Source organism: Nyctereutes procyonoides, unplaced genomic scaffold (assembly GCF_905146905.1).
Source record: "Nyctereutes procyonoides isolate TBG_1078 unplaced genomic scaffold, NYPRO_anot_genome, whole genome shotgun sequence".
Lineage (NCBI taxonomy): Eukaryota > Metazoa > Chordata > Mammalia > Carnivora > Canidae > Nyctereutes > Nyctereutes procyonoides.
Window position 1 is genome coordinate 53099936 of NW_026575049.1, and position 24876 is coordinate 53124811.

At 35.9% G+C, this 24876-nt stretch overlaps 1 protein-coding gene across 5 annotated transcripts in view; it reads right to left on the reverse strand.

Annotated features, from left to right (window-relative positions):
- NRXN1 (neurexin 1) overlaps window positions 1-24876 on the reverse strand; it is a 703336-nt gene that overhangs the window by 621733 nt on the left and 56727 nt on the right. For all 5 annotated transcript variants that reach the window (XM_055329133.1, XM_055329135.1, XM_055329134.1 and 2 more), the window contains exons 3-4: window positions 14048-14486; window positions 9-392 (exon numbers count right to left, since the gene is read on the reverse strand). In XM_055329133.1, the coding sequence (XP_055185108.1) occupies window positions 9-392; window positions 14048-14486 (823 nt within the window). The remainder of the gene's footprint in view (window positions 1-8; window positions 393-14047; window positions 14487-24876) is intronic.

Here is a 24876-nt window from a genome sequence, read left to right on the forward strand (position 1 = left end):
AATCCTACCTCTCTCGCAGGACCTGCCAAGGTAGCCTGTTCCGGAACAATCACAGACATATCTGTTCCACCCATCCCTGCACATGCCATTGTTTTTGCAAGGGTTGCTAAGGCACGGTTTTGCTGTTTCCCTTGAGCAGGAGGGCTTCACTCCAGCAGTACTTTGAATTTCAGCCATTTGCCGGATATCTTTGCTCTGGCCGTCAATGAACAAATCTCTAATGCAGCCCACGTAGCCATAGTTGAGCAGAGCAGTCCACACCTCAGTGGGGAAGACGAGGCCGGCCTTATTTTCTGGCAAGCCCCCCAGGTACAGCTCATCATCCAGGTCCAGAATCTCGCTCTCACCAGGCGCAGTGTAGGGCGTGCGCAGTGTGTTGACAGAAATGGTACCTGTTGCAGAGACAAGAGAACACATGGGTCTTTACCAAGTGCAACATGTTCTAAAAATCACCCTTTCTCTCTTTCATCTGCCTATGGGTACACTCCTTGAGAGCAGACAGTTCTGATTATTCTTTCTGTTCCTCGTGTGGCTTATCCTTCCCAGGGGGAATGAAAACCAAAGTGTATGGCCAACAAAGAGTGTTTGTCAGCCTTTAACAGTTTAGTAAAGAAAAGAAAAAAAGATTTAAAAAAGAAGGAAAGAAAGTTCTCTTTCTTCCTATATATTCTCAGCGTTCTATATCACTCTCCAACAGTTCAGTCAAGAAAGAAAGAAGGAGAAGTTGACATTATACACTATCCTTTGGAATAAAGTCAGATTCACATCGGTAAATGCTCATTTTCAAAGCTGATATGCATCTGCAAACTAAAAAAAAAAAAAGTTGCATGCATCTACCTTTAACTTGATTGCTTTTTAATGAACACAATAGTTTGACAGAACATGTATGTCAAAGCTTGGCTTCACCACTCTTAGCTTTATCAAACTATTGATAAACCATATGGTCTTGGTTTACTCATCCATAATATGGATATAATAATATGACATACCTCTTACAGTTACTCTAAGTGTTACATAAAATGATATTAATAAAGTATCTGGTTTGTAATAAGCACTGCATAAATATTGTATATCATGATCCATCACAAGAACCAAATAAAAAAAAATTAGAAATTTAAAATCCCTACTAGTTACTCATCTAAATTGACAGGTTTTCCCTCCCTCACTTCAAATGTAAGAAGAGAATAATTCTATTAATCTACAAATATACAGGAACCTGGATATAAGCATAAGATGAAGAGGTAGACATTCACATAGGATTAACTGAGAATCACAGAAAAAAGTATTTGTGGGATCTATTAAATGAAAAAAAAGAAATGAAAGACAAAAGACACTTTTTGATTAAATTTTCTGTCATGTACCACCAGATTACTCAAAATTCCACCAATGTTCTATATCCAGAACACACATTTTTATATTATCTATAAAAATGAAACTATGTTACCTGAAAAGGACACCACACTATACATGACCAGACTGTCCCAGATTTACTTTTCAGGTCTAGAGCAGAAAGCAGAAGAGGCCAAGTACCAAGAGAGAAAAGTAGGTTAGAAATGTCTGGTGCCATGCTCGCTGCTGACATAGAGCCTCAGGAATTTGGGGGTGCAGATGTAGAAGAGAAGCCAGGAGACAGAAGATGAGGTACAGAGATACGGACATAAAGGGAGAGTCTAGTGTGGGGAGAGGATGGGTAGGAAGATGCATTTTGGCTGTTTCGCAGAATACCTAAGATCCATCCCCTAGCGAAAATACAGCCTATGATGAATGTGAAACATGCATCTAACTAAGGATGCAGGGCTGCTGGCCTCTGCACAGTACCTAGGAGCATTCCAAATCCCAGCAGAAGGGGTCTCAATACAGGCAATGTAATGGGATCTGTCCTTGTGCGAGAGAAGGCCATGGAAACCACGCAGAGACTGCACAGGCAGCCAAGTCATGAAGAGGATATTTGTCTGTCTAGACTTTCACAGAAAGAAATGCAAAAAGCTCCCAGAGGAGAAACACTCAAAGGCATTGCTATTTTGGCCTTCCAAAGAGGGGAGCATAACAGGGATTTCGGAGGGAGGCAGCAAAAAGGCAAAAGGACAATGTATTCATTTTTACAGTTCACATTTGTGCAAGTTTTAAAAAGAAAAGTCATTGAGGAACATATAGGTACCATAAAATCCTTCTTAAAATATGAAAAAAATATAATTTGGGGGAAATTAAATATATAATTTTGAGAGAGAATGGTGTCATTTTTCTTCCTAATAGAATTTCATTACATGCATTTTTAACTGTCCCAAATGCCTTAAGAAGTGAGTTAAAAGATGATCCCTATCTTCTGCAGCAGCTAATGGATGTTAGAAAATGATGAGAAAGAGTATTAATAACAAAAGGTGGACATTTATATATATATATGTATGTGTGTATATATATAACTATTAATGTATGTAATGTATATAATGTATATATAATGTGTGTGTGTATATATATATATTATTATATGTATTTTAAGCAAAAAGTTGTATGGAATGAACCGAGTGATTTCTGTTTTTAAGAGAAAAGGAAGATGAGTGCCACTCCCTGCTTTCTAATTAGTTCAAAAAGGCTTCTCAGAAATGAATATATAATATTGAAAGACAACCATTAGGAGACACAGAGCTAGGGAACAGTGACATAGTTTTACAAGGGTTAAAAAATTTGTATTTTTCCCATCTGCCTTGTTATTCGTGGAACAAGCCTGATTCAGCCCAGGAGGAAAAACACTTGGCAAACACGTGGCTTTAGAAGTCTGCACTAGTTGGTGCTTGCAGGTTCTGAGGGGAGGGATTCAGTGGCTAGATCCCACCAGAGCTCTCCCCTCTCCCGTAGTTTGCTCAGCTTGGTACCCTCTGTAGTTGCCATAGTCACAGTCTTCATTAGGCCAGGCATTTCACACAGTCACCCAACAACAGTCTGACAGTAAGGATGGAGTGATTGGCTCTACTCATTTTTATTTATGGCGTGTTGGTGCCTGCTTTTAACAAAATATTGTAAGAAAATTCCAATATATTTTTATGAATGCATTTGTCGTGGCCAGAGTAAGATATTCACTATCATTTTGTGATTAGACTAGAGTTTTCTGGTCACAACACCTAAATTCACAGTTTTAATACAGTCTAATGCACACTGACATGCCCCCCCCGCCACCCCCCCCTGCTCACACACAGGGTGAAACAAAAGTTTAACAGAAAAGCATTTAGCTCTATTACTTCTGAAGCACTCTGATATTTTTCATACATAATTTTATTAATACAGATGCAGGATATGACCCACCAAATTGATTTCAAGAATGATTAACAGGCTGTAACCTACAGTTCAGATACCACAGACTGAGAAGTTACAGTCATATAGGGTAAGGATATTTTCCCCATGGCTCCTCATTGTCCCTTTGAGAGATAATTTCAGGGTTCTTATGGGAAAAAGTAATGGAAGATCAATCAGAGAGAAAGAAAGCAAAAGGAATATAATCCTAACCTTAACTCCAGTACAAGCCAAGAACTATAATTTGACCCTGGATTCAAGGAAGGAGTTATACTGAGCATATGCATATATCAGATATCATTCATTAAAATATTTTGCAAACAAATATAATAGAATGAGACAACGGCGAATGAAAATCAATTACTATCTCCTCTACATGCTTTGCCAATCCATACGCATTTTTATTTTATTTTATTTTTTTCGCATTTATATTTTAGAATACCTTTGTAAAACAGACAGCAAAATAGGGAAAGAGTGGAGCTTAATTTAAGTGGGAATGGAAGCAATTATTTTTATGTTCTGAAGATTCACCAAATAAAAACTGTATTTAAATAATAATTCAATATTATTACTGAGTCAAACTCAGATACTTAACATTGTATTTATATATCATATTTCTCTTTATATTATATTTAGTCTACACATGCTCAAATATCCTGAAATGTACACATTTCTGATAAGCGATTTGAATCCCAAATTCCTTAATGATTTTATTATTGATATGAATCAAAGAACATTTTCACCTAAGCAAAAGGCTCATCACAGAATTACTGAATTCATTTATACCAATTTAACACATATATATGAGCACAGTGAAATTTCAATATGAAGGTTCTTAAGTGCCTATTTCGTTATAATGGAGTTATAAAAGCATTGGTTACCAAGAAAACATGAAATGAATCCTTAAATCTTATTTTTGATAGTTGGAGACAATTGAGTAGTTGCTACAGCTGTATATATCAATAGAAAATGAGAATGTTCCAAAGGTTGAGTTAGGACCAGAAGTAAATAAATTTTTAAGAGAAAACAAAAATCTAGGTATATTGTTGGTTCATCCCTCTAATTCCAATAACGATTTATGTATTCTCTTTGGAATAGTTTGATTATTTCATACATTTCACTTTCTTTCACTATAATTAAATTTAAATTAATTTAAATGATTTAAATTTGGTAAATTAAATATTTGATATAAACATTGCTAAATTTGAGCTGTTAAAATCTGTAGATGGTAGTCCTATGTGGGACGTCTTTGGATCAGTGCTTCATTCTTCACTACTTAAGAATCAAAAGCACGTTTCTATGTTATTTAGCTTTTAAAGAAATTAAATTTCAGCCAAGAAACAAATATATTTCTGTGCACATGACTTTTATAATCTTAACATAGAAATCACACTGACATATATTAATGTTTAAGCTTGGCCACTTTCATTGCATATGCAAAGGGTAAAACAAAGGTGACAAATAGACAAAGTAATATTTATTTAAGAATACTCATGAAGCATAACTAATGAATTCATGCTTTATGTAAAAGTATACATTAAAGGCAGAAAGCTGTTGAAAACAGTTCTTAGTTTATAAAAATGGAAATCATCTTTCCCATTTTGCTCATATTTATAAAGTTAGTTTCCACTGTTTTGTTTTGTTTTTTTCCCATCTAATTTTTCTTGGGCTTTTCACTTACAAAAGATTAGTTTTCAGCGTGAGAAGAAGCATAGAGTGAAGAGAGATTTAAAATAAGATGATTTGGTTTTATTTTTTAATTTTTTTTTTAATTTTTTTTTTTATTATTTACGATAGTCAGAGAGAGAGAGAGAGAGAGAGAGAGAGGCAGAGACACAGGCAGAGGGAGAAGCAGGCTCCATGCACCGGGAGCCCGATGTGGGATTCGATCCCGGGTCTCCAGGATCACGCCCTGAGCCAAAGGCAGGCGCCAAACCACTGCGCCACCCAGGGATCCCTATTTTTTTATTTTTAAAAAAGATTTTATGCATTCATTTGACAGAGAGAGAGATAAAGAGAGAGAGGGAGAGAGCGCACAAGCAGAGGGAGCAATAGGCAGAGGGAGAAGCAGGCTGCCATGGAGCAGGGAGTGCAATGTGATGCAGGGCTCCATCCCAGAACCCTGGGATGGAGCCCTGAGCTGAAGGCAGCCACTTAACCTACTGAGCCACTCAGGAGCCCCAAGATAATTTGGTTTTAATTACTGCAAAAGTTTAAGTGACCAGGAAATGGGAGGTAGAAAACAGTGTGCTGTAATGGGAATGATTTTGCTGGGTCAGAGGAAACCAACTTCCATGCTCTAAATTTGCAACATTGCTGGCATGCTGAGCCAAATACTGGATTCATTAGGCCTCAATGTGGCTCTTATGAAAAATAACAGAACTGATTGGGTGTCACTAAGGTTTCTTTTTGAATAAAATTTTCTGAAATTACTACTTAAAAATAAATTTCAGTTATATACAAATTTTATTTTTCTATAATTCTGTTACCTTTTCTTTGCAGAAAAGAATCAGATTCCATAAACTTAAATACTTACTTGTCAAATTCATAATCTATTTTTTTAGACTTTAATTTATGTATTTAAGAGAGAGAAAGTGAGGGGGAGAAGGGCAGAGAGAGGAAGAATATCAAGCAGATTCCATGCTGAGCATGGAGCTGGACAGAGTGCTTAATCTCATGACCCTGAGATCAGGACCTGAGCTGAAACCAAGAGTTGGATGCTTAACCGACTGTGCCACCCAGATGCACCCAAATTCATATTCTAGCAACAAATTTAAACTCAGCAACAAGATATAAGTGCTAAAAGTACAATGAAACTTTAATTATTATTTTTTAAAGATTTTATTTTTTATTTATTCATGAGAATCAGAGAGAGAGAGAGAGAGAGAGAGAGAGAGAGAGAGAGAGAGAGAGAGAGGCAGAGACACAGGCAGAGGGAGAAGCAGGCTCCATGCAGGGAGCCCGACCTGGGACTCCATCCTGGATCTCCAGGATCACGCCCTGGGCTGAAGGTGGCGCCAAACCGCTGAGCCACCCGGGCTGCCCTGAAACGTTAATTACATACTATGATGCAAAATATGAAATATAGAATTCCAACAAAATAGCAAAAAATAAATGAAACAATATTAACAAGGATAGTTTTGTATATGAGTGGATTATGAGTAGATAATTTCTTTCTTTTTAGTTTTCTGTGTCTTTATCTTTTAAAGATTTTATTTATGATTTGAGAGAGAGCACAAGCTGGAGGAGGGACAGAAGGAGAGGAAGAAGCAGACTCCCTGCTGAACAGGGAGCCCCATGCAGGACTCCATCCCAGAACCCCAGAATCATAAGATGAGCTAAAAGGAAGATGCTTAACTCACTGAGCCACTCTCACACACCCACTGTGTCTTTTAAAAACACAATGTCACATGTTGGGTTTATAATAGGGACTGAAATAAAGTTTATTTTAAAACAAAGAAAAATATAATTTTAATATTCTGTTTTCTACTTCTTCCTATGTGTTTTCTGCTTACTTGGATCCACCCATGAACCAGGGAAGTCAGAAATTAAACCAGCATATTAAGAAATAAATCCTAGAACAAAATTGAAAAGTTTGATAATATCTTCTAAAGGGAAAAAATGAGGGGGAAAGTGGCATATCCTGTACTATGACCAAGTGGAAATTGAAACAGCCTATTAGCAAAATGACCTGTCATTAGCTTTTAAAATTAAAAATGCAATTCTCCCAGAGATTTCAGTTCTCAGAATCTGTCCTATAAGAATTCTGATCAACATGCATAAAGATCTAACATGAAAATTTTCTTCATAAATTAGCTTAAAATAGGGAAATTTTCTGGAAGTAAAAAGTTAAATGTCCCTCAATAGAGAAATGACTAAGTAAACAGTGATAGGTTGAATCTCCAAAATACTACAAAATAATGGCATGGAAAAGGTTTCAGCATTTTTTAAGTTAATTGGTGAATAAGAGCTCTCTATTTACCATATGTGTAAATATATGGATAGCTATATTAACGCAAAGGAAAATATGTGGAAATACATGATTACCTGTGAAGGAGGGAATGAACTGGTGAGGAATGTATGTGGCACGGGAAAACTCTTATGTACTTTCTGAAATGCCTGAATATTTTCACCAATAGCACACATTTATATGTTACACGCATGCCATGTATTTAGCACATGCACATATACAAACACACATCCACACTTACTGCAATATGTATACATGCAAATTTTTAAGATTATCATACACAATGCTGGACAGTTGTAAACATCAATCAAGTGGCTTATTTTATAATTAAAATATTAAAATTAAAATACTATTTTGAAGAACTTAGACAGATTTCTACTCAACACTCCACAATGAGAGTCACTGTTGCTAGGTGTGGTCAGGTAAGTGCCTATTTCCTCAGGGTGCGACTGACACCATAGCCAAGGTCTGCCCTCTAAACTGGTAGGCCCAGCAAGGAAATTTGCATATTGAAAGAACAGGGTCCATCTCTCAGGTTTTCACTGATTTACCAAGCCCATAGGATCGATGTACAAAATAAGAATGCCAAGTTATTAATTCTCCATGAGTTATTAACTATCACAGGATATGGAAATGCTTCCTGTGTAGCTTTGTCAGTAGGAGATGCCAGTTTACAATCCAAATGTTTATTCATTTATGATGGGAAATTTAATTGGTAACAGGAACCTGAACACTCATATCTCCATAACTGGTCAATTATACCCATCTACTATAATCAGAATTACCATGAAGAATTATGCTTATTATATAGTACTGGTAAGGATGTATATTATCTATAAAATATATATGTACATAAGACTGGAAGAAAATGTCCAAAACAAAATATTTTTGGGAGGAAAGAAAATGGACGACTTTTTTTTTTCCTTTTTAAACATGTTCAAAATCAAGAAATAAATATAAGCATTGGTTTAATAAAATTTAATGTAACAAGTTTATGCAAAATTGACTCTAGTCATTGGGATAGTCAAATCATTAACAAATATTGATAAAGTGCTTCAGTTTTCCACTGATGTATGGTGGTTTAGAGACATGCATACAAAACAATATTATAAATTTACTTAAAATTATTGCGGTGTTTGCAGTGAGCTAGTAGGTAGAAGCATGGGAGGAATGTTTATAGTCAAAGAGCAAGTTTAAATCAAGACCTAAACAGAGAAATCGTCTAATGGTTGTTCAAGTAGAAATGTTTAAGTGTGGTGATTCATGAATGGTATACACAGAAATCAGTGCTGGTAATAGATAGCTAGAAAGTGCTGTTCACATCAAACAGTGATTACTATAAACCTCTAATTATGTGCTCTGGAGAGAGCCTTGTGCCTTTCCCACTGTAATTTCTAGTTCTTAAACTGGAACTCTATGACTTCAATTCAATCTCAATGGTTTCTTAGCTGTTAAATGTAGGCTTACCCATGGATAACCACTGATACAATCTGCTGTACCCTGCTGTACACAAGCAGAATTTGACAATAATAATGAGTTTCCTCTTTGATTTCAATGTGTAATAATGATGGTTTGCAAAAAAAAAAAAAAATACTGGCAGTTTGCTATAAAAATACTTGAGAGGATACCCTTGACTGAACCAAAGAGCTTAATATAAATTTAAACAATATTCATGCCCTAAGAAAACAGTCATTAACCTCATCCTAATTTTAGTACAATTCATATGTTAACTAAATACCTGGACTCAATTTTATGTTGAGTTTGGGAGAAAAAAAGAGGTAAAGGGGAACTCTGGAAAGGGAAGAGGAGCTGGTAAGGAAATATTCAGCTCTAAGTCCTGCTAAGTTCGCAGAGTAATGAGCCTCTTCATAATATTTATTAACCCAGAAACAGGTTTTTTTTTTTTCTCTGTTAAGTAGTTATCCATAGAAGATATTCACTTTTTGCAGCACTCAAATCATATACTCTGGTCAAGAAATCAAAACGTCTGCACTTTGTCTGGTTCCTCCTTTGCAAGTTTAGTCCGGCATCTGAAAATGCCATTTCTGGCTCAGCTTACCAGGCCCCATGTCACTACTATCAGCCTAAGCAGGCAATGAAGAAGCTCCACTGTATCAAGAGAGCAGCTGTGTGTCAATAGTAGCAGTCAAAGTGGAAAGAAAGTGTTTCCTTCCCATGTCACAGAATGGAAGAGGGGATACATAAACCTGGTACAATTAATTGTGCTGCAAATGAAGTTCTAGAAAAGTATTCATCTGAGGGCAATATTTCCTCACCAAGGGCCTCACATACCCACCTTTTAGTGAACAAGGACTGAAAGGGCCAATTGCTGGAAAGATGGGCAGTGTGGGTGACTATCTCCCCTGTCATTAGCAGGCTTACTTTGCCTTCATATACCAGTCCTCAGAAATAAGTGACCACCTTCCCTTAATTTTTCTTGTACCTACATGTTTGCTAAATGATAGAGAGATCTAATGAACAAAAATAGCAATCCTGATCTCATAAGAGTTTGTAGTTTTTGTACCAGGCTTACCACAGTTCTCTAACAATTATGTACCTTTCTCACTGCATTTTTTTTGGGGGGGTGGCATCTGGGCTTGGAGGATGGCTTTGTATTCATAAAAAAGGGTAGCACTTGTTATATTATATTGTGTAAACTGCTTTCATAAAGTAATGTAAATTCCTTAAAAACTTGCATTACAACTAAAAGAGTGCTATTACTCTTCAAATGTAAAGATGATACCACTGTTTTTAATTATTAGGGGGTGGGTCAGAACTGAGCTATTCACATATTTTTATCCTTTATTTTTCTTTGTACCAAATATTTGTTAAACAACTGCTATTGCACAAAAAAGTATCAGAACCTGAGGTATAAACATAAATAAGACATCCTCTTTCACACATAGGTTTCCTTTATAAATTGTTTAGGGAATGTTAAAAATTCAGTCTGTCCACCAAATATGGTTTAACCCTACCTCTGACCAAGGTAACCAATAGTTACTGGCATCAAATTAATGGCCGTGGCTTTATGCCTACTAACTTTAGTATGGTCAATAGCAGAAAGAATAATTCTCAGCCCTAAGTTCCCTCTACTTTAATAGCAGAGAAAATGGCTCATTAAATATTTTTAAATATTCAGCTGAAGAGTATCCCAGGCAACCTTCATCATCCATGAGTCACAAAGCAGCCCACACTGACCTCTTGTCATAGAAGTATCATTTTCCCACGTTATATTAAGGCTAATTTTCATATAGCCTCTGAATATAACTGGTGTGAAAAATGGATTAAATGAATTATTTCTTAAAATTCTATGTTTCTTAGTTTTAACCGAGCTATAAATCTTACTATTTCACCAACCTAACTCAGAAATATCCTTTAAGTAAAATAAAAGCTAGGAGAGTTATTCATTCAATTTTTAAAAGGCTGCTTAAACCAAACCAATGCAGTGTGCAAATATAGAACTTAATTAAAATACTATATATAAAATATTAACAGCTAGAGTTATTAACATTACATTAAATTCCCTTGAGCTAGGCCAACATAAAATGAGCTCTCTTTTCTTTCAATTTTGTAAAGGGCAAAACTTGGTGTAGTGAATGAGCTTTCGGTTTTATACTGTTTGTCTCAATTCACTAATCTAAAGTTGTAATCACATAAAAGTATTTTACCAGCTGCACATCACCAAGCATACTAACTTAATCTTTCCTTTGTATTCCCACAAAAACCTCATGTCTTATTTTCTTTCTTAATGTATAGAATACTGTCTTAAGGCATCTCTCTCATCTTCCTATCCAGCACTGAACTTTCTAAATTAACACAGACATTCTCTGCTTTTGACCTTTTCCAATGAGGTTACAAATAAAACAGTTAATAAACTACTGGCAATTTGGAAGAATTAAAGAACTTAAACAGAAAAAAAGTGGATTTTATTCAGCCTAAGGATTAAGGCATTTATCCAATTCTTATCGTAATAGGTCGTCCAAGGAACTTGGGAAACTAATTAGACCATATCACATTTAAGACTAGAATAAATTACCATTATCAAATGAATAATGTCTTGTTTTGTTTTCCTTCCTACATTCTTTTGCATTTATTAAAATTTTGTCACTGACCATGTATTTCTTCTTATAGTTAGAAAATACCTCATTTCTTGGTGAATGAAATACAACTGATCTGAAGTATGGTAACTTTTTGTGTCTCTGAACTTCCAAAAGATGTCCAATTAATCTAACCAGTCATGTTTTATATTATTATGAAGTTTTGGGCACCTGGGTGGCTCAGCTGGTTAAGCTTCTGACTCTTGATTTTGACTCCAGTCATGATCTTATGGTTGTGAAATTGAGTCCCACATTGCGCTCAGTGAGGAGTCTGCTTGAGATTCTCCCCTCTTCCCCTCCTCTGGCTTACACTTACTTTCTCTATGTCTCTCAATAAATAGATAAACAAATAAAAATAAATTATTATGAGGACTAACATGTACAAATACATACTCGAGAGTAATTTAAACATTTTATCCTAGGTGTATATTAAATCAAATGGTATCACCAGAAGTTAATATTTTTTTTTATTTTTTTTTATTTTTTTAAATTTTTTTTAAAATTTTTTATTTATTTATGATAGTCACAGAGAGAGAGAGAGGCAGAGACACAGGCAGAGGGAGAAGCAGGCTCCATGCACCGGGAGCCCGATGTGGGATTCGATCCTGGGTCTCCAGGATCACACCCTGGGCCAAAGGCAGGCGCCAAACCGCTGCGCCACCCAGGGATCCCGAAGTTAATATTTTAAAGCACAAGATTAGTCCACGCTCCATTCCTCTTTTTAAGACTTCTCTTTGAAAGTTCTTAAGTAGCCAATCAACTGCTTCCTCTGGTAGAAACAGGCCGGAGGAAGTGAAAGGGCGGTACTCTATTGCTATATTTCTGTATTCCCCTCAATGTACACTTCTCAGCTTAAATCAGAAAACAAAAATAGAGGAATCTATTTTCTAATTGAATCAGTATAATGCAGCAGGGAAATACATTGTTGTCTACCCTCAATCATCTAAGATACTGGAGAGAACTGGTAAAAAAAAAAAAAAAAAAAAAAAAAAAAAGCATAGATAGTACAGATAGGCAACTAATCTTCCCTGTGGAAAATTTCATGGAAATGAAGAATGGAGGGAGACCAAGTTTCCAGAGAGGGATGAATCAGAAATCGTCTCTGAGATATCTGAGAATCAGAGCAATGGGTTCTGACCCTACTTCAACTTTCCACCCTTAACATTGGCTCCCTCCCAATTCCCATTCATTCCATTTCTTTATTTTATTGGGCTAAAAAAGAGAAATTAATTGCAGGATGTCGATTACAATTTTATTTATTGATAAGCAGGAAAACAAGACATGACTAATAGTGAGATAGGACACAGTTCTGCTAAAGGGAAGCTGGAAGTACACAAGTGACAAGGGAATCCATGAAAGGAGCACTCACCCCAGAACTGCAGCATAGCGTTTCTAAAGTAGGATGGTGATCACAGATTACTGGATCTGAAAGAAGCACTAAATGTTCTCTGGTCTGTGGTTCCCACATTTGGCTGATAATCAGCTGGAGAGCTTTGCAGAAATATAGAATCCTAGATCCCATCACTGTTGACACCCTTTCACCAGGTCTGGGAGCCCGGCAATACTGGGTCCTTCCCAATATGTTTCACAAAGGAAGAAATTCAGACCCGCAAAAAAAAAAAAAAAAAAAAAAGACTTGGCCAAGCTTATACTACCATTTAGTGTAAAACCCAGAGTGGGTGTGTGGCATATAAGTAAACAAGGAAGTACAGTGAAGGAAGGGAGGAGTGTGGTTAGGTCTAAACTCAGTTGTCTTCTATTATAAGAAGCTAATTTGATTTGTAAGTGAGAGGAACAATCAGAGCATGGGAGCACAAAGTGAAGAAAGTAAAAGAAATAATATGTAATTGTATACATAAATTGCTTCTCTCTTTCCTTCTCTTTCTTCCCTCTGTCTCTCTTTCTGGGTTTCCACAAAATGCTATTTATTCTGCCTGGATGATCCTTGCCCCCACAAACCTAATGCCAGTCAATTCCCTAAGTCCCCTAATCCATTCTCAAATTTCAAAGTAAGTAAATGTTATTTCTCCAGGCCTTCCCTACAATGCCTTTTCCTTTCTCCAATTACACATGTGCACACACACACACACACACACACAGTCCTCTCCAGGAAGCCAAAGGAAAGAATTCCTATTGGCTAAATTCCAAGCATGTTTCATTAGAAAGGAAAGCTATTTGGAAGTCAACAGATTTTTGTCAATGTTCTTGAAATCCTTGAAATCTTAATCCTTTTGAATTGATAAAAGTGTTTTAACACCACAGATCCATCTTGGATAAAAATTAAACTAAGGATTTTCTATGTGGATTGTTGGATTTTTCATATTTTGTATTTGCCACTTCAGGTACCTCCAATCATCCAATGATATAAGCAATAATTGGGAATACAAGAACCCGGCATTTTGTTACCTGCAAATTCAAGATAAAATTTCTTGCAAGATTTGGCACTTGATTATCCAATAAATGTTCATTTAAGAAGTGATTCCAGCAGCCATTTGAGGATTTGGGGTTTGATGCCCAACTATAGTGATTAACTAGCTTCTTCTGATTTGTATATGATGTGAAACAAATAACAATTTCTTTTACCCTAAAGACTGAAATTCAGGAAATCTTTAATATGTCTTGGTTTTAATTTCCTTGGTGAGGGGTGTAAGGAGTGGTCCAGTAGGTAAACAGCATAGAAAAAATGAAAAATTACCTGACCGTCCATCTCTCTGGAAGTCCACATGATACCATTCTCCATCATTCACCTTCTTCTGTAGGGCTTTGATTTTTATTGTACCTGATCCCATGTCCAAGAGGAGGTAAAGATGGCCATCTAGCATCTCAATAGCAAAGAAGTCAACCTTTATCATCTGAGGGTGCTTGGCATCTTTTTGGTGTCTTGGCTTGCCATGGCTAAATAAAATGAGGCCATTTGGCTCTGTTGTGCGAAAATCAAATGATATGGAGCCTGTTTTCTTTGCATTCCATTTAGGCAAAGAGATGAAAGACTCTGGGGTTTCAAAGGTGATTGGGTCCAACGTTGCAACATTCTCACATTTAAATGCCACCACTCCATGAATCTTCATCTTAGGGTCTCCTTGCTTGGCAAGTCGAGATAATTCCAGCCTTACATCATTATTTTTATAAACAACCTGTGGGCAGAGGATAAAAGTGAGAAACCAGGCTCATATTTTAATATTTAGAACTTGTCTTCAGTTCACATAACTTGCAACACATGTTTGCAACACATGTATCATGATGTTTGGTGTATTTTTATATATAAGACCACTTTTTCAGCCAAATAAAATTCAAGTATTAACTCATTAAACAGTAACCATTCCAATCTAATTCCAATCAAATAATGTGTGTACATATACAAACTGGTTGTAGTTGACTCAAATAATTTGAGTGAATTTGCATACAGTTTTCATTATTTCAAGCATGCATAGACTCAAACTTATAAAAGCCATTTGCTTTGGGTTTGGTTATTATACTTTGTTTATTAAATATAAAAGTTTTTCAGTTTTTTCACTACTAAAGTATTTGAAATTAGATATTTTGTATCACTGTTCCCCTAAAAATAGGATCCCATCTATGATATGTAGAGCCACTATGTGTATAAACTCTGTAAGATAATCAGAACAAATTGAGGTAGAAAACATCCTGAAATATCTAAAGAAAATCACAAAATACAACTAACATGCAGAAGCTCCCTTCTCCCTTATGGCCTACATTAACAACTGCTTGAATAATGTTGGGTAACATTAGAACAGTATTGATTCTAAATCTATTCAACCTGTATTACTTGTGTTCCATTTTACTTTAAAGTATACAGACATGGAACAAAGTTTGTCTTGTATTCTAATTTCCCAAGGCATTTCATCCGACTTGGCTAGGTGGTTCTGACTGCTTGTTGATAGTCCTATGGCTTTTTGGACTCTAAATGGCACATTGAACAAATCCACTGACAGGGCTCACAGTATCATGCATCTGCTATCACATCATCTTAATAAACTTGAGCCATTCTGACATAAAGATAAAGAGAGATCCATACCCTGCCTTCTGCCTTTATAAAATGCATACCATGCATAATTACATTTCCAAAATACATATGTCATACTGATTTAAGAATAAATTAGCTCTCTGTCCAGATAACTATCTAAATTATTTTAAGAAGCCATTCAAAAATTCATAGTGGCCAACCCTGACAGGTTCTAAATTCATTTAAATTTCTATAATAGAAAATTTTAACAAATGTTGAAGGAAAGGGAAAAGATCATCATAACAATGTGTGGAAATTATATGGCATATAGATAGATAACGAAAAAAAAAAACACCCAGTCTGTTTTATGTTTTTATTTCTTTGGGATTTATTATATAAGCCCATGAAGCAGAGAAGTGAAATTCAACATTGTGAACTACTCTTAAAAAAAAAGGAAAAAAAACAATATCCTCAAAGAAATATTGATTTTATGAACAGATCCAAATAAGAGTGCAACAATATCATCACTAATTGTTAAGATGGTAGAGTATATAGATATTTTTGAAAGTTGAAACTATTAAACAAATTACAACTTTCTACCTAAATAAAAAAGATATATGAATAACTGTAAATGATTGAGAATCAAATTAACTGGTCAATACAGCAGTTATTTCCTCCAAACCTATGGCAAAACGTAACTGAGCCAACAGTTAGTGCAGTTAGTGAATTTCATGATATGATTTATTAAAGGATATTTTATTTTTCAGAGTGATTAAGAGTGTAGGTTGTGGTATCAAACACTCTTGAGTTCAAATTCCAGCACTATCATTACCTAACTGCATGATCTCTTCAAGCCTTATTTCTTCTCCCTTCTAGGGAGATAACACTTTACAGGACGGTTTTAATTATTAAAGAAAAAAAAACGTAAGTGAGAGAATCTACATAAAGGCAATTAATCCAATGCCAGGTACATTGTGAGATTTTCAATAAGTATCAAATATATCAAACTGCATGAATAATAAATATCATCTCTTCATCATCATCTAGTAGACATGGAAATAACAAATTAATTCATTTTAAGGAAATGCTTAAAATTTAAGCACCCCCATGTTATTGGTATTTTTTTTTAATTTTTATTTATTTATGATAGTCACAGAGACAGAGAGAGAGAGAGAGGCAGAGACACAGGCAGAGGGAGAAGCAGGCTCCAAGCACCGGGAGGCCGACGTGGGATTCGATCCCGGGTCTCCAGGATCGCACCCTGGGCCAAAGGCAGGCGCTAAACCGCTGCGCCACTCAGGGTTCCCTAATTGGGTATTTTATACCTGATTGGTGCCAACCAAAGAAGTCACATCTTTCCACTGCTACTCCGGGTGTTTCAGTCTACCTTTATCTTGAAGGAGGATTATTATAAAGAATACCACATCCATTATTCTTTGAGCAAATGTCTATAATGGTTTAATAAGCATATACTGACAACAAGAGAAAAGAAAATGAACTCAAGCAATAACAAAAGGGAATTAGATTAATTCTTAAGTCTAGTATCTTGAAGAGAGGAAGAGCTATTAAGCCTAGGGTAAGTTGATTTAGGATTGTCTTTCTTTGGGGATCTTTAGAAATGGAGAAAATGGTTTCCATGGATGAGTTTCCAAGTTTTATGGCTTCCCACTATGATTTTCAAGATACCCAAGCCTATATATTGTTTCAATTTCCTTGGAGATTTATATTTTATTATTTGGAGATTCCCTTGACAAAGACATTGATCAGGAATGAGTACAACATTTTCCGACCCAATTGATGTAGATGATCATGTTGACCTATGCTAACACATTGCCGTGAAATAGAACCACTACAATAGAGTCAGGTGTTTCTGAGATGAGTAAGTAGTATAAGGCTTGTTATATTCCCTCAGGAGTCCAATATCAGCTACAAAAAGTTGACGGATTTGGGGTTAGGGCAATTCTAGCTAAGGATTTCAGTGAGTGATTTATAATCTCATGAGTGAATTGGATGCTCTGGGGAAAAGGAGACTCAAGAAGATGGAGAAGAAAATTAGGGATTCCCTTGATCAGGTAACTTAGGGCTAGCCATGCACATACACTCTCCCTCCACACACAGCCCCGCAAATCAATCAATCAATCTATCAATCAATCTCCACCAGAATCTATGCTTTGTGCAGACACGATTCTTGCTTACTGTAGTCAATCATCAAGGTCAGAGTCTGGCACAAAGCAGACACTCAATAAATATCTGCTGAGAACTGGATAAAATTCTTTATTCACTTCTTTTTTTACCTAGTCCCAGGTTATAGGCTATTATTAACAATATTTATAAATGTAGCTAAGTAAAGCAGAGTGTGGTACTGCAGACTAATCTCATGAGCTAGCTACTATATTTAGTCTATTTCTTTAGAAAAATGTAGAAACTTCTGTGCGTGTTCAGTTATAAAAGTTATAAACGGCAAGCTGGCCTGTGTATTAGAAAACTTTACCTTCAAACTCATATTGCGGGGTTTAAATTACTTTTAGAATGAAAAAACACCTGAGTTAAAATTCTCCAGAGGTAGAATCATTTTCCTAGAAGAACTACCTTGAGGAGAAGCACGATATATATATATATTTTTTTTCCTTCTCATTTTGTATTCTTTGAAAGGTAACTCCAGAAGACAGAAAAGCAATTTTGGAGAGGCAGGCTGATAGCTCTCACAACTACACTTCTACTTCATCTGACCCAGATTTCATAATCACTCTACTTTTCAAGTTAGACTTACTCTTAAAGAGACCTGAATATAGTTCAATTACAATAATATGTAGACAGCAAGCACGCCAACTCTTCTAAAAACTCACATGTAAGATATTTTTTTGCTTCTTTTTCAACTAATATGATTCTCAATCAATTACAGTTATTCATATATCCTTTTTATTTAGGTAGAAAGTTGTAATTTGTTTAATAGTTTCAACTTTCAAAAATCTCTATATACTCTACCATCTTAACAATTAGTGATGATATTATTGCACTCTTGTTTGGATCTGTTCATAAAATCAATATTTCTTTGAGGATATTGTTTTTTCCTTTTTTTAGAGTAATTCACAATGTTGAATTTCACATCTCTGCTTATATAATAAATAAATAATAAATCCCAAAGAAATAAAAACATAAAAGAGACCAGGTGGCTTTTTTGTTGTTATTTATCTATATGCCATATAATTTCCACACATTGTTATGATGATCTTTCCCTTTCCTTCAACATTTGTTAAAATCTTTTAAAAGTCCCTCAAACTTAAATATGCAAGCACAGGAACAATATGTCTGTAGTTTTGTATTCCCAGGCTTAAAATTTGAGGTAGACAATCACTGAGTGTTTTATTTGATCTTCTTATTAGTCCTAAAAAGCAAGGGAAATAAATAGGTTAAAAAGAAAAGTTTGAGAGTCTAGGTATAGACATGGCTTAATCACAAAGCTATTATCTAAGTCAACTTGCCTAACCTCTCTCTCAGGTTCTTAAATTCTAGAATATGTATATAAAGGAAAATGATGTCATACCTATAAATCCTGAGCTTTCTCTCCCTTAAATCTTTTGTCTCCCAAAAGATCTTTTGGACAATCTTTTGTCTCCCAAATCTATGTGATTTGGGACAACGATGAAAGACATTCTATTGTTCCTTCTCTTTGTCTGGCTTGTTCCAGTTGTGGTTTGATGTCAGGATATTGCTCTCTATTCTGAGATACGTTGAAGCACTAATCCGTTAGGTAAAGAGAACATTCACGACATCCTTAGGCACATAGACATGCATCAAGGATTATATCTTTCTAAGGTTTGTACAGATGGTATTAAAGAACTGATGGCTGATAGATAGAGCCCTTTCCACAGGAAGTGGGAGTGTGTGAAATAAGCACATCAGTAGGAAAGCATTTGCTACTCAAATAATGACTATTTTGTTGTTATAAATAAATGTTTCAGCTTAGACATTTTCATGAAGCTCTTGAATTAATTAGCATGCATTGATCAAAGCTTTTCATACCTCAGCTGTGAGCGTCTGCAGGTGATGAAAAGGACACCGAACTTAAAGGCAAGGAGTGATGCCGGGATCTAGACTCGGTTGTGACCTGAGAACATGAATGACTTATTCTAATCTGAGTCTTGGTTCTCTCTAATAAAAAGTAAGTGCTAGGAATCCAGTTTTCACAATTTCAAAGAGAAATGCAGCTCCCTCCCTTGCAATCCTGTGACTTTGTCCAAGTCCTTCAACCGCACAGGGGCTCAGTTTTCTCTGTAAGGTGGAGTAATAACATCTACTACATGAGGATTATTGTAAAAAAAATAAAATAAAAAAAAGATATTTCAATGAAAATGCTAACAATAGGGTCTGGCACAGAGTAAGGGTCCAGGTGAATATCAGCTGCTCTTGTTAGTGTTGTTATCATAAATAATAACATTATTGTTCTGAGAGGAACTGAATGCAGCTGTAACAAAGGCAACAGTTAGCATGGCACATAGTAGATGACTGTTCAATGTTTTAAAGTAATTAACAGGGCTGCAACCAGCAGGATCAGAGAGATCCTGGGGCAGCCTGGGGCTTCTTTTAGTATCTTGACATTCATATTGCAGGTTGAAGACTTTCTAGATAGCTGAGGTTTCTTAACCACGACACATAGGAAGCTAGTGAGCCTGGGGCTTTTACTTTCACTCATGAGAGAACTTCCGTGGCATCTGACATCAACAAAAACCATCACTACCACCACCACAAGAATCAGCTAAGATTTATCGAGTGTTTATTTTCTGTCAGACCCTGTTACAAGAAATTTATATGTTTTATGTATTTGCTCCTGACAAGTGTCCTAGAATATAGAAAACACTATCCTATTTTATTAGTAAGTATGTGACAGCACAGAGCTCAGTGAATGTCTTCTATTGTGACCATGTCAAATACTGTGAAGAGCTAATGATATTAACTTCAAATTCTGTGTTTGTCTCAGCAGGAAATTTCACTTACAGTTTTTTTTTCTTTTTTTTTTTTAAGATTTTATTTTTTTATTTTTTTTAAATTTTTATTTATTTATGATAGTCACAGAGAGAGAGAGAGAGAGGCAGAGACACAAGCAGAGGGAGAAGCAGGCTCCATGCACCGGGAGCCTGATGTGGGATTCGATCCCGGGTCTCCAGGATCGTGCCCTGGGCCAAAGGCAGGCGCCAAACCACTGCGCCACTCAGGGATCCCCAAGATTTTATTTATTTATTCATGAGAGACACAGAGAGAGAGGCAGAGACACAGGCAGAGGGAGAAGCAGGCTCCATGCAGGGAGCCCGATGTGGGACTCGATCCCGGGTCTCCAAGATCACGCCCTGGGCTGAAGGCAGGCGCTAAACCACTGGACCACCGGGGCTGCCCCACTTAGAGTTTTCATTTAGAATTTCATTTGTACTTTTTGATAGCAGTTGCTAAATAAGAGATTCACAATTAAACAGCTTACCACCATGCAAAAGGATGGTCTTGCTATGAGTTACATGGACTATTACAAAAACAGTATCTTTCCTTCTCTTTGTCTTTCTTAAAATATTTCTAAATGTGGACACCTGGGTGGCCTTTGGCTCAGGTCATGATCCCGGGGTCCTGGGATCAAGTCCCACACCAGACTCCCTGCAAGGAGCCTGCTTCTCCCTCTGCTTCTGTCTCTCTTTGTGTGTGTATGTCTCATGAATAAATAAAAAAATAAATATAAATCTTAAAAGAAATAAATAAAATATTTCAAATGAATCAAATAGCACAACTGAGCAAGAGAGTGTTTTCGTGTGCCTGTTGATTAAAATGTCTCTTCAAATCCAGTTTAAGTAATGGGGCTTATTCTTGTTTCTAGAACTCTAATGTAGTTTTTCAATAGGTATGCCTTTTGGATATATATATAATATTAGGATATGTATAATAAAATATTAGAATTAAGATATTAGAATAAACTAGTTTAATTTCTCATTAATACTTGTTATTAATACTTGTTATTGGTGTATTTATCTGAAATGTGTAAACTATATGTGAATACACACACACACAGCTTATACATTACCTAATATAAATGTGTTTATGTATAATATGTCAAGCCTGCTAAAATTGACATTGAGAAAAGATACACATGTATACTAGAATATATACTATATCTCTAGATGGATAAGTAGATAACACATATGTATATATACCACATACACACCAAAATACAAGCATACATATACTAAAAGCATTTAATAATTTCAGAAATTAAAAAGTTCTTGGCTAAAACACAAGATGGTCTAACTCAGTTGGAATAAAAAATGTCTTGGCCTACAAACAAATATCAGCACTTATAAGGTTGGCTCACACCAAAGGAAGGGCTGCAGCTGGAAAAAAATATATATATAATTTTAAAAAGTAGAAAATTAAACAGAGTTTCTTTACTGTTCCTGCTACCATGAAGAGACAATTTTAAGAGCACCATAGAAACAAAAGTAGCCACTTAAAAAAAAAATTGTTGCACTCATCATTGTCCTATCTTCCACTCAAGGTCAAGTTGCCAGCGCTGTGCACTTTCTTAGACTGAGAGCCGAGCACAAATGTGAGGTGAAAAAAAAAATTTGTTGAACTTAACTGACTAAATGACTAACAGGATTTTAGCTTCCTAAGCATGTCACACACCACAGACGTTTTCATCTATAATTTGAATATGTCTACTTGAGGCAAGTGTGCAGCCAGTTGCAGGGATTCACATGCTGCGTGTGAGTCAGAGAAGGGTGGCAGGTAGGAAATGCACAAGCCCTGGTCAGAGTAGCCCAATGCCACCTTAAAAACAATACCCAGAATTCAGAAAATTTGATTTGAAAAAGAGTTATATAAGGAATTTTGAAAGATAAAAATGTCTTGTTTCATTTTGTTTGGGGGGGCAGCAGAGTCGGTGAGTTTTTCCCCCATAATCTAATCCTATTCAGAGATTATGTGTAGATAAAATTTTCATATAAATTGCAACTTTCCCCACACCTAAAAGAAGAAACTAAGTAGGGAATGTAAAAACAGACTACAACAACATCACTTCTCTGTAAAGGCATGTGACTCATTAATTTCAAACCAAAAATTAGTTGAAATTTGGAAAGGACAAAAAATGATAATACTTTATTTAAGCCATGCACAGAGGGAAATCCTTTTGCTTAATTCCAATTAAACATGATCAACTACATCTTATTCATGAAAAGAAGGAAAATCAAAAGAAGACACCCTCTTGCTTTGCCCTTCCTTCACTCCATCAGTGAAGTGCCTAAAGTTATTTAGGCAACCTTGATGCCATCTGTACAAGTCGGCCGTGGGAGCAAAAAGGCTGTGCTGTCCCAGGGTTAACAACTCAATTTAATGAAGCTTTCAGTGGCATCTGGGTGTGTGGCAACTTGAGTTCCACTAAATAGGAATGTCTATTTCTCTCAAACTAAATATTCAGTAATTCAGCAATGCCCGTGGGGGAAGAAAATTAAAAAGTGAACCACTATTTCAGTTATATAAGAGTTGATGGGTCAATTTTTGAAAAGTAAAAGCAAAAACTAGGTCACTCTTCCTTATTTTCAGATGAGGAAACTGAGGCACAGAGCAGTTCAGGGACTTTCTCAGTTGGCATCAAGCTCTGATCATGAACAAGTATCAAGGAATTCAGTGTTCAGTTTTTTTGTTTTTTTTTTTTGACTGTTCGGAGACAGATGGAAGAATGAACTGTCTCTAGCACAGGCGTGCAATAGGAGACACCCTAGAGCAATTACAAATGAAGAGCAGCCGTCTTTTCAGCAACATGGCAGAAAGGGAACCATAACTGATTTAAAGGCAATTCTATCTTTAAAACTGTGATAGCTTCACAATAAGCTGACACTCAAATACAAAAATAAAAGTCCCGAAGGGAAAAGATCTTGCGGTTATTTCCCCCACTAATGGCATTTACAAAGACACAGAAAAAGTTAACTAGAAACAATAAACCTGCAATGTTTACTGCTATTTTGCAACTAAGTGATGAAGATATTTTCAGCATCAGTCTTTCATGATCTTGCAGAATGTGACACGCCATAAATTAGGGTTTAAAGCTTCTATTCCAAGCTGGCAGATGCTGCTAATAAGGACAATGCATGTCTGCTTTATCCCAAAACTTTTTAAATCCTCTACTAGTCTCAGTGAGGGACAAGAGGCCGCTTTATTTTTTTTTATAAGGGAGCCTATATTATCATGAAACAAGAATGAATCTTTGAATTGATCATAACAAAATAGTGGCATCAAATGTTATGTCTGGATTAACCAATTCTTTTGCATCCCCAGCCTCATGAGCTCTGCAAAGCTTCCCTATCATCTAATTTTACATTTTTCTAAAGGGGTAGCTATATATAAAGGTATATTATATACCATCTAGTATATGCATGTCCATAGAATGCACGGATATATGTGTGTGTGTATATGTATATAATATACACATATATAAAATGCCATATACTATGTAGTTGGTCCTTCCTCTGTTGATTTACCATGACATGCTATATGTTGGTTGCATATGCCGAAGTTTTCATTCTACTTTCACTTAAAAAAAAAAAAAACTTTTTTTTAAAGATTTTATTTGTTCACTCATGAGAGACACACAGAGAGAAAGAGGCAGAGGGAGAAGCAGGCTCCATGCAGGGAGCCTGATGCGGGACTCGATCCTGGGACTCCAGGATCATGCCCTGGGCAGAAGGTGGTGTTAAGCCGCTGAGCCACCCGGGCTGCCCCACTTTTTGATTGTGTTCATCACTTTTCAGTTTAGAAAGAGCACCTGGGTGGGTCAGTCAGTTGAGCATCTGCCTTTGGCTCAGGTCATGATCTCGGGGTCCTGGGACTGAATCCTGATTTGGGTTCCTTGCTCAGCTGGGAGTCTGCTTTTCCCTCTTCTGCTGCTGCCCCTGCTTGTGCTCACTTACTCTGTCTCAAATAAGTAAAAGCCTTAAAAAAAAAAAGTCCTCCCCCAAGAAAGAGTTGATAAACATATTGTTATATACAATGTTTATTACTTAATTTTATAGGTGCTTGTGTAACTGTAATCTTTTTGAAAATAGTTTGTCTTCTCTTTGAAAGTGAAAATCCAAATTGAGTCCTCCTACCCAGATAGATCCTTTTTTGAGCCAGCACATTTTTTGAACAACTTCTCTTCTTTCTACTGATTTGTAAGGCCTACCACATTTTAAAATTCTGATATATATTGTACACGGTTCTGCTTCTGAGCATTCTATTGTTTTCTCTCTCTCTCTCTCTCTTTCTTTCTTTCATCCAGTTCTGTTTCATTTAATTATATTTCTATAGCGTGTTCTAATATATGTTAGGTCTCTCCTACTAAGCTATTTACATTAATTATTCTAATTATGTTTGTACATTGCATCATATAGTTTTGTTTCTGCATAGATAAGATAAATATATATAACAGAACTATTGTAGTTGCTCTGATTTAGCTTTACAAAATGTAGCCAGCTAAAGCTGGTGGCAAATTATTTATTTAAACTCATTTAAAGAGGTTTATTTTTTAATTTTATTTATTTATTTTT